This window comes from Protomyctophum bolini (assembly GCF_963924005.1).
Source record: "Protomyctophum bolini genome assembly, chromosome: 17".
In the NCBI taxonomy this organism is placed as follows: Eukaryota; Metazoa; Chordata; class Actinopteri; order Myctophiformes; family Myctophidae; genus Protomyctophum; species Protomyctophum bolini.
The window spans coordinates 32,976,535-32,988,321 of record NC_137878.1 but is presented as its reverse complement, the minus strand read 5'-3'; the positions used below and the strand labels follow the sequence as shown (position 1 = coordinate 32,988,321).

Here is an 11,787-nt window from a genome sequence, read left to right as displayed (position 1 = left end):
CATTGTATGCATACAAGACAAGTCTGCTATTTCTAAAATATTTATTCTATACATTTAAAAACTTGAAATAGGACATTCTGCACAATGACTACTTTGACTTTTGGTGCTGTAAGTACATTCTGCTGCCAATACTTTTGTAAGCTACTTTTACACAAGTCAATTTTAAATTACTTTTACTTCTAACAGAGTATTTCTACATTTCAGTATTGATACTTTTACTTAAGTAATGAATGTGAGTATTTTTTCCACCACTGCTTGTCGGTTTAGCTTAGAATCACATCTGATGAGCTTCCATTCCACATTGCATTATAGTCATTATGAATGACAAACCAGCTGAGACGGACAAATCAGACTATAATCAATTCCGCTTCATTTCATCAATGAGGGGGACGTTGACGTTCACTTGCTCTCTTTGGATGTTAAGAAAATTATCAAGATTTAGCACAGTAGGCGGCCTGCAGTGTCTTCCACCATCTGTTTAAGAATTAAATAGGAGGCTTTTAGCAGCAGCTCTCAACACTGGGCAACGTTGAGGAACTTATTCCATCTGAAGGTTCCCTCGCTGGGCATGTGCTACCAGATAAATGTGTCAGAAAGAAGCTTGGACAACCATGACAGCCTGAGGCGGGGCATATGCAGCTGGCATTCAAAAAAGACGCCGCCGATTAAACCATCACATCCCGTGATTCTGCTCAGGAAGAGCTTGACGTGACGTAACGTGACATCCAGCAATGAAAGCAGATTTCATGGCACATTGTGACTTCTACAAGCCTTCATAACAGGCTATGAAACGGAAAATCCTCTCCTTCCTGAATTAATGATGTTCACTGAACCTTGAACTGCTCTGTGAACTCACGGCTGGCTAATTAGCACATGGTGAACGTGAGCGAGCGTGTAGGGGAGAGCTGCTGTTTCTTCACAGCTTGTGTGATTTATGCATAAACACCGGTCAGCCACCATCCTCTGTCACAAATTGGACCATCATGTCTCGTCGCAGCAGGATTGAGCAATGCACCTGCTGATGCGGCCGCATGCTTTGCAACAGTGGCAGCAACCTGCAGCTCTCTGCCCAGAGCAAATCCATGCAAGTCACTGTATTACCATGAGATATTGGGTGTGTCATGCACCAGCACAGATTAGAAGAGAGGAAATAACTTCCTTTGAATAACAGTGGAATCAGGAACGTGATTGGTACTACAAATGTAATCCTCTCCCCTGACAGTTCACAAGGCCGAATCAAAGGGTAGTACAAATCCTTATCAAGGGCATTATTACAATACTACAGAGATTACAGTACTGCAAACATCAGTTGCTTGCGTCCACTTGCTAAGGTGAACTAGGCCTACAAAAAGTCTATTCATGTCCTTCAGATTTGACTAATATTCGAAATTGTAATAATCACACAGATCACAATGCTTTATCAGTACTGTATATTTTAAGTCACCCACATTTCTTACTGAACTGTGTGTGTGTGTGTGTGTGTGTGTGTGTGTGTGTGTGTGTGTGTGTGTGTGTGTGTGTGTGTGTGTGTGTGTGTGTGTGTGTGTGTGTGTGTGTGTGTGTGTGTGTGTGTGTGTGTGTGTGTGTGTGTGTGCGTGTGCGTGCGCGCGGGATCTTTGATAAACCAAAATGTCAAATCAAACCATGCAGGTGAAAAGGCTTTATAAAATGTGCATATGAAAGTTTAATGGGAATGGAAATACCCAATATTTTATATTAACACCTTCCCCAGAGGCATAGCTTTATGCATGGCACTACAAACTGCTGTGAATACTTAAAGAATATTCCCATCCTGACCATGGCACAGTGGCGGCTCCAGACAATTTGTATTGAGGGTGCTGGAAGGGAGCTTGACTATTAGTATTAATGGAGGTGCTACATCCCGTGCACTTGCACATGTTGCACTCGCACTTTTTTCCGGGATTCCGCAGAGAACAATCCTGACCAGTTATCTAGCAAAAATCGATTTTGTTTTAAAATCCTTCATGAAATGGATACAATTAATTGTAATTAGGACTGTTCAGTTCATCTATACAAATCACAGAGATGGGACTGCCGATGGAATTAGACTTACAGTATAAATAATGTGGATGTGACTGTTTATGTCACGGAGATGGGAAGAAGAGAGGAAGATATACGGGCTCTAATTAGGCCGAACGGCCTGCGATGCCCCCTCCCTCCCTCCCTACCTTCAAAACCGCACTGAAGTGAAAACCTACATACTAGCCTTCCCAAGCAGACTTGATTTTAACTTGTTATTAAAATTGTTAATTATTGTTAATAATTGTTGTTATAAATGATCTTTTACTTCGTTTTCCTAATAAAGTTGTCCTTTTCTTATGTTTCCTCCCCTGGCCCCCGCACATGTAAAGCATATTTTAGTACCTGCGCTATAAGTCCCAGATATTATTATTTTTATTATTATTAGCCATACACTCAGTTGACCGAGGTCCCCCAGGTCCACTAGTATTTCCCAATGATTGGCTGAGGAACTCATGTTTGCATCTGAACACAAAGAAAACTGTGTGTATGTATTTTTCACGTAACTCCACAGACCCTGACATTGACATTCTCATCGAGGGTAATAAATATCTTGGAATTACACTAGACTCAAACTTGACATTTAAAAAACATGTTAAAAAAAATCAAATTCAATCTAATTTCAGACACATAAGACCATATCTAACAACTGATGCAGCTAAACTCTTCATGCATGCTATGATTTTTTTCACACATAAAGTACTGTTTCACAACCTGGTCACAAATCAGACAACTTTAAAACCCATATAGAATCACTGTACAAACAGACATTAAAAACACTTGACCAAAAGCCCAACCGTTACCACCATTGCCACATAGTTCAAAAGTACAACTTATTTAATTTTAACAGCTTTAAACACTTTGATGTGTTTTTGTATGGATAACTTTATCATCATTTTAAGAGCCTGCTCAGGGCAAAAAATAACAAATCTGTAAAGGCATGATGTAATTAAGCAATATATGCCTCAGGCTGTCATGGTTGTCCAAGCTTCTTTCTGACACATTTATCTGGTAGCACATGCCCAGCGAGGGAACCTTCAGAGGGAATAAGTTCCTCAATATCATGCTCTGTGGCAAATTCAGAGCAGACTCATGGGACTGTGATTTTAGATCAAGATAGCAAGATGAAAAAATCTGAGGAAAGAATAAAAGATTAAAGTAACTATGGAACTAACTATGGGTTCATTTTGGGGTCATGGATGGCAGGAGCCTCCGTCACAAAGAAGAAGCTCAACTTGCTACTGTTTTAACAGGAACAGTGACTAGAGTGACATCTGCAGTTCCATCAATGTGAAAGACATCAGTCAGACTGACATCAATTGTCAAAAGTGTGGTCAAAAGCATGTTTATACATTGGTGTGAAATGTAAGGACAACAGAAGAGCAACTATTCCTCTCTGATGCCTGAGAATGTTAATGCAGGATGTGAATCATGCATGTGACTAGACTGCTTCAGGTCAGCAACTATAGAGAGAGAGATGTTCTGGTAGGGTGCATATACACCGCTCATTACAAACACTAATGCACATTAGAGAGTTCAGCAGTGCAGAAAACCATAGCTGCTGTTCTACAGAGATGTGGTGAAAGGTTACAGTATAATGGTTAGATGAGTCATCCTTCACCAATATTGGGTGAGTGTGCATGTGCGGTGTACATCAATAGAACGGTACAGGCCTGAATTCTTGACCCCTACAGCGATGGCGTTCCTGGCATGATTTGGGTGCACTTGTCCCCTAAGGGAAGGATATTCTGTGAGTGACGGTGTATTTGACAGTCCTTTGTGCTGCTAGCTAGCTGACAGGCTGCATAACCAAGATCCCATCTGACTCCTGTTGAACTTGTGGTACATTTGCATATAGAATCCAGAAATTATATATTATACAATATACTGTATATATTTTTTGTGAAATTTCATGTTGAAATTTTAAAGAAGAGTATTGTATTGATCATCCAATCAGGATAGCGATGGGCTTTCCGCCAATCATGATGGAGCGGGGGCGGGCCTTTGTGTGCGTGCTGTTGTCCTGTCGCGTGTCCCCCGGCTGTAGTGCGTGCATGCATGTGCACATCTTGTTAGCGGGGTGGACCTTTTTTTTCCTTCCAAATCACCCAAATCACTGAATGCTCCTTTAATATAGTTTTGATGGAATATAGGCTTTTACATCACATAAAAATATAGCGGGTTTAGTGATGGTTTGACAAAAGTTGGGTTTAGTATAGGGTTAAGGACTTAAGCATGCTGGAAACATTTAATTGATACATTCAATTATACCTATATATTCACACATTGATAGAATATACATAATATATGAACCAAGTTCCAGTAATCAATATGGCATTCTGTGCACACACTGTATGCTGTCTTGTACTGTACATACAGTAGAATATTAAATCAAGTCATGTGAGAATACATTCCTTTTAGGAGGCTTACTGCTGTGAAGAGGCATATAATGAATAGTGAATACTGTGTATACACTGTAGTAAAGTAAGCATCCCTGTTGAGAATCACTGACCCTGCATATGTCAATGTGTGTACCTTCAGAAAACTACTGCAAAGCACCAAGAGTGCCTTGGTGCCTTAAGAGACTGACAGTGGAGAAAGAACAACAACACACCATTTTGAAATGAAATGTATTAAAGAATATTCACGCACGCACACACACGCATGCACACACATACGCACTCACGCATACACACACACACACACACACACACACACACACACACCACCTTCCAATCGCACTTGATTACTATTCGGTGCAGGTGTGAAGTAAATAAAGGAAGTAAATAAAGGAAATGAAGCAAACAATGTGGCGGGTGAGGAGCTAGTGAACACAGTTGGAGACGGAGAAGGCATATTTTACGCAGCGCAAAGATGTCCCGTTACCGTGGATAGACGTGGTCGAATGAGGAGAGTGGAGACTGAAGCCCTGATCGAAATGAGGACGAGTACATTAATCAATTGCTTAAGAAAACACAAACACTGCAGTGCAGTGTAATAGTATTATAGCCTACAGAATATTCTGTCTGTCTGTGCGTGCCGTAAACATGGAGTGCTGTCACTGTGTTGGGGGTAGGAACTTTCATCTCGATAAACTTGTAAACATTTTGCGCTGCTGTCTGTGTTATATCAGTGCGGCTCAGCGCTGTGCCTCCATGCCTTTTAATACTCTATGCTCCATGCCCAAAAGAACAGTGCGTGGCTGCGTGCTTATAGTGAGAGAGCGAGAGAGGGGGGGGGGGGGGGCAGTCCCAGACGGCACGACACATAATGCACGTTATGAGTATAATTTTATCACCATAGATTTATCATTTCACTGTGTAGGCTAGTTTATGAATGTAACACATTGATAAAGGTCCCCCCTGCTGCGTTTCCAATTGCTGCGGATCATGACAGTGTGAAGGCAAACCGTAGCCAATTAAATATGCAAGAATCCCATTTCTCCTCCCATACGCATTCGAGTCTACCGAAGTATTAGGTGAGAATGCGACCTAAGTCGTAACAAAAGCCTGCCTACCTGGAGTCAGGTTGATTCACAGATGAGGTGGTTGGTGACTTCAAACCTGCAGGGAATGATAGAGGGGAGAGGGAAGGAGAGTACTCCTTTATACTACAATGGATCAATTTATTTTTTCCATGTCCTATACATAAAAATATAAAAGTAACCATTTTGTTAGCAGCATACAGCTGCTCCTCATTGCTAATCCCATATGTTCCCTTTGCTGTGTGACCCTGAGCAGATACACCAAGATGAAGACGGCCACAAACATCTACATCTTCAACCTGGCTCTGGCTGACGCCTTGGCCACCAGCACGCTTCCCTTCCAGAGCGCCAAATACCTCATGAACACGTGGGCCTTTGGCGAGGTGCTGTGCAAAGTGGTCATCGCTATAGACTACTACAACATGTTCACCAGCATCTTCACGCTCACCATGATGAGCGTGGATCGCTACATCGCCGTGTGCCACCCCGTCAGAGCGCTGGAGTTCAGAACGCCTGCCAAAGCCAAGCTGATCAACGTCCTCGTCTGGGTGCTGTCCTCGGCCATCGGGGTGCCCATCATGGTCATGGCGGTGACCAAGGTGTCAGACACTGGTGAGATAATTACCCATGTTTGTGTTATCTATCAATCAATCAATCAATCAACTTCAATTGTGTAGACTCAGGGGTCCATTAAAAACACAAAACATAAAAACACTACATACAGAAAGAACACACATCTTATAACACTGAGGCTGGGGTTTAGTCCGGCAGCTGGACTTGTGGGGTGGGAATTTCGTATATAGTATTTTTTATTGGCCTAAAATATGGTCTATATACAGTACATCGATATATACATTCATGAATCCACTTGCTGACTAGCTGTCAGTATTGAGCAATTTTTGTTATAGGGGTTTCTTGTGACCCTATAGTCTACCATTAACATCCAATATAAGGCAAAACCGTCAAAACTGTCAAACTTTCCTTATGCTTTAAGTAGCATGTGACATGTGACAAACTAGGGGGTTTTCATGATTCTGAATCCATTCCAGGCATTAGTTTTGAACAAAAACACTCCTTGGGCTAACAATGGCCATAGCATAGCATGACTTAATGTGATGAGATCAACACAAATGTGATGATGTCAGCATATTTTGGGCACATTTGGGCAAGTGGCTAATGCTGTTTTTATCCCAAGGAGTGCTGTTGTGCAAAACTAATGCTTGTAATGGATTCAGAATCATGAAAACCCCCTACATGTAGGTTGACACATCACCAATGAGTTTAAAAGGTTGTTAATGTTAGGGTCACAAGAAACCCCTATAAAAGAAATGGCTCAATACCGACAGCCGGCCAGCAAGTGGATTCATGAATGTATGTATATAGACAATATTTTAGGCCAATAAAAAAGACTATATACCAAATCTCCCACTTTAAACAAAATAAACCTGTCGGCTGCCGGACTATAGTTAGACAGCAGCATAATACTAGAATTCTGAGACTCATCAGGTTTCTCAACAGGGCAACAGTGTTGACTCCCACATTGCAGAAGTCCCTTGCACAGTAAGGTCGCATTCTCACCAGAGAGCTTTGCTGCGATTAAAACGAATCCTGCTGCGCATTTTCAGAAAGTGCGCTTCGTTTGGCAGGTGTGAAGGCTCTTTCGAATCCTAATGCGCAACAAAGAACCGCATTTTACTCCGAGCAAAAACGGGGGTTTCGCTTCGCTTCCAATCGCGCTTGACTACGATTCGGTGCAGGTGTGAATGCAATCCGCAGCAAATACAGGAAATGAAGCAAACATACGTCAGGCGGGTGAGGAGCTGAACACAGTTGGAGACGGAGAAGGCATATTTTACGCAGCGCAAAGATGTCCCGTTACCGTGGATAGACGTGGTCGAATGAGGAGAGTGGAGACTGAAGCCCTGATCGAAATGAGGACGAGTACATTAATCAATTGCTTAAGAAAACACAAACACTGCAGTGCAGTGTAATAGTATTATAGCCTACAGAATATTCTGTCTGTCTGTGCGTGCCGTAAACATGGAGTGCTGTCACTGTGTGGGGACTAGTGGGGAGTAGGAACTTTCATCTCGATAAACTTGTAAACATTTTGCGCTGCTGTCTGTTATATCAGTGCGCTCAGCGCTGTGCCTCCATGCCCAAAAGAACAGTGCGTGCGTGGCTGCGTGCTTATAGTGAGAGAGCGAGAGAGGGGGGGGCAGTCCCAGACCGTCGGCACGACACATAATGCACGTTATGAGTATAATTATCACCATAGATTTATCATTTCACTGTGTAGGCTAGTTTATGAATGTAACACATTGATAAAGGTCCCCCCTGCTGCGTTTCCAATTGCTGCGGATCATGACAGTGTGAAGGCAAACCGTAGCCAATTAAATATGCAAGAATCCCATTTCTCCTCCCATACGCATTCGAGTCTACCGAAGTATTAGGTGAGAATGCGACCTAAGTAACCTGACGATTATACACAGGGGAGTACAACATGCTCTGAAGAGCCTAGATACAAATTGTCATCATCAGTTAGTTGGTCTGTTATTTAATGCCCCAGATACATAATTATGCTTCGCATGCTATGCATGATTTACATTTAGCGAGGACCAATTGTATTTTTGATTGATTGAATACTTTATTAGTCAGAAATGTAAATAGCATGTGGTACAGTCAGACATTAAGGCAAAAAGGATAACACAAAAACAATCCTGGCTGGGGACTTGTTTCCATTGTGGTCCTATGTATTTAATAATTCATCATAACATAAAAAAATAACACCATGATACTGATATCATGATATCCCCTCTACTACAGGTAATCCCCCCCCCCCCCCTCCTCAATTGCTCTTCAGCAACTGACTTTAACTTTTTATGAGTTGCATCCTGTAGTAATATATTGGTTGAGTTTCACACATGAATATATTGTGTTCAGTCATTTTGTTATGGAGATACAGATCTGTCATGAGCATCAGAGCATCACTTTGCATAATGTGATGCATATGTGATAGGCGAGGCAAGCATTCATGTCCATGTTCGTGGCGAGCGCAAGCATGTTTGTCATTTAATCATCTTCCTCAGCGGAGACGTCTTCAGTCCTTAGACTTCCAGTCGGGGCAATTAACAGAGGCTAGTGGGTGAGTTGTGCACCCATGTCAGCCGGATTTTGAACAGCCTGAGAAGAGGCAATTCCTCTCACTTGCCTCCTGACCACTGAGGCTATCACTATCAGAAGGATAACAATCCCTACTGAAATTGCTGCTCCCCAGCCCCCTTAAGTGCTCAGTTAACCACTTAAACCAGTCGGGTGCATATGTCCAGCATTCTCTTTCACCTCCTGTCTTAGTGCATGTGTTGTCGAAATCAGAGTATATCAGAGGCGAAGACGAGATAGGTCTAAGATATTACGTTTATTGAAACCCAAGTACATGAGTAGCCATCCAAAGCAGTTACTCCTGGGAAGCTTCGATGCCGTTAGCTGTCACTTCTAGCTCATCCTCTTCCTGGGGCTTTTATTGCAGATGATTACATTTAGAGGAATGTTCTGGAACATCAAGTAACAATCAGTCTTTTGTTTACCAAAATGCCTACTATTTACCAAGCCAATTTGGGATGTCTCACCCAACTCGTGTCAGAGAAGCTTTCATTACACGGAGCAGCCTAAGCCTTTATTATCCCTGGGTGATGGGAGCGATACAAAGGGGCAATAAGTTCTGTAAGAACAGCACTGCTGATGTGTTCTTATTATTTCTGATATCAGCACTCACAACTCAAAACAACAATGACCTCACCTCTTTAACTCATTTATACACTCTAGGTAAATATCCGTACCCCCTGCCTATGGGACATAATATGCCAGCTACGGATTGTTTCATACCCGCACTTTCACTTTGTCTGACTTTATCAGTGACACTTCAGAGCTCTGACAACCAATAGGAGTGAATGAGATGCGGGTCCAGAGAGAAGTATCAATGCTTTGTTTGTCAAGTAAAGGAGAAACATAATGCTAACTTAACCTACTGTACCTTGGCAAGGCTAATGTTTCAACTTAACCAGTCAGAGCTTTTTTTTTACAGGTCCGTGGTGGACAGTATCTGCCCAGGCCCCTAGGAGGGCTGTAAAGGCTGACACATGCTAACCTGCACTTAAGTGTCACTGTGAGATCACTGTGTTCAAACATTGGTTTCTTCTTGTGTCAGGAGGAGTTAGACACAAACACAGAAAGTGCAGACAATAATATAAGGCTAAATAAGACTTATGTGAGACAGAAAGGATCACCCTGGGGTTTGTCATTACTGTCAGTAACCACCTTATTGAGCCGATTCCACCTGACTCTCTCTCTCGCTCTCTCTCTCTCTCTCTCTCTCTCTCTCTCTCTCTCTCTCTCTCTCTCTCTCTCTAGGTAAAGTCATCTGCATGTTGAAGTTCCCTGATCCAGACTGGTACTGGGACACAGTGACTAAGATCTGCGTGTTCATCTTTGCGTTCGTGGTGCCGGTGATGGTCATCACCATCTGCTACGGCCTGATGATCCTGCGTCTGAAGAGCGTGCGGCTGCTGTCCGGCTCCAAGGAGAAGGACCGCAACATGAGGAGGATCACACGCATGGTGCTGGTGATCGTGGCAGCCTTCGTCATCTGCTGGACGCCCATCCACATCTTCATCATCGTCAAGACCATGGTGGACATTGACACCAGGAACCCCTTGGTGATCGCCAGCTGGCACCTGTGCATCGCCCTGGGCTACACCAACAGCAGCCTCAATCCCGTCCTCTACGCCTTCCTGGACGAGAACTTCAAGAGGTGCTTCCGGGATTTCTGCCTGCCCTGCCGGCCCACAGCGGACCAGAACAGCCTGAGCCGAAGTCGGAACGCCACCAGGGAACCGGTGTCCGTCTGTGCCCCGTCGGAACCAGGGAAGAAGCCGGTATGACTAGGCATGGAGCGGATCACCCGCGGCTCTCGATCTCGGAGGATCCAGCACGATCTGCAGACAGAGGTGACACAAATCTCTACCACAGAGTTCTGAGAGTGTCTTGGCAAGTCCAAGAGGGAGTTACATCTGTTGTTCTCCAGAAGATATTCAAAGGAAAGGCTAAAAGATTCAGTGACGCAACATACGTTTCATTCTAATCATGTTTTTTCACTGGTCAAATCAGAAAATGGAGTCCACACACACACACACACACACACACACACACACACACACACACACACACACACACACACTCTCAGCTCTCTCTCTCTCTCTCTCTCGCTGAGTGACTGCCTCACAGCTTCAGTCTGATAAGGCTAATTATCTGCTCCATGCACACCAGTACAGGGCTTCTTCGTTATGTAAACAAAGCAAAGAAACACCTGAATAATTATGCATCTTAAGTTGTGCAGCAAAAAGTACAATATTGGTCTAGAATAGAATTGGTCTAGAATACTCTATGCACGCAAAATAACTCTTCCTATACTTCCTACTGCCCCTTCCCTACGTTCCATTCTGGTCAAACAGAGTCAGGGTGCGGATATTATTGTGCATGTTGGCTCACTGGAAACACTACACCAGTGGGTCTCGAAGTGTCCTTGAGTGTTCCAAATGGGTTCCAAATGAGTGTGCAACTCTGATAGTGTACAAATGGTTCAATTTGAGTGTACAAATGGTTCCATTTGTACACTCTCTGAGTTATGGCGGTTCTTGAAATAAAATAAAAAGTTTGAGAACCACTGTACACTAAATGGAACAGAGCCTTCATTAGTATCATTGGTAACACCTGTGAAGGAAGTAGGGAGGCAGCCCAGAAGTAGGAAGAGTTATTCTGTATGCATAGAGACTATAAGAGCGACACAGCGCCTGCATTCTCGTTCTGTGAACACACAGGCAGACAATCGCTCCGTGAGTAAAAGCCAAGTGGATTGCAGATGGATGTGTTGCGCGAGGCGAGCGCGAACGTGACAATTTCACTGCGTCGTTCCAGTTTGTCACTCCGACTGCCTATAATGAATGACAAAGTTCTGTGTGAGAAAGCCCTTACATGAGCTAAGACAAAGACATTGTCAAACAATAGCCTTACTGCTTCAAAGTCCTCCATGTTCTGGGAAAAAAAGAAAGAAAGAAAAGTCTAAACCTTGGCATCAAAGAGACGTGCATTCAAAATGTTCCATTTCTCAAACAGAAGTCAGATTGTGACTCCTGTGACAACCCGTTTTTCATCTCTGTCTTCAAAGACATCGCAAATCTCAAAGTCTGTTGAGTATTACAGCACAG

The 11,787-nt window shown here is 43.2% G+C and overlaps 1 protein-coding gene across 1 annotated transcript in view; it reads left to right on the top strand.

Annotated features, from left to right (window-relative positions):
* Positions 1 to 10,464, top strand: part of LOC308331733 (delta-type opioid receptor-like) — a gene marked incomplete at both ends in the record, with an annotated part of 30,589 nt that extends 20,125 nt beyond the window's left edge. Inside the window, 2 exons of the mRNA XM_080787224.1 lie at positions 5,781 to 6,136; positions 9,935 to 10,464. Of these exons, the coding sequence (XP_080643350.1) occupies positions 5,781 to 6,136; positions 9,935 to 10,464 (886 nt within the window). The remainder of the gene's footprint in view (positions 1 to 5,780; positions 6,137 to 9,934) is intronic.
* Positions 10,465 to 11,787: the final 1,323 nt, after the last annotated feature.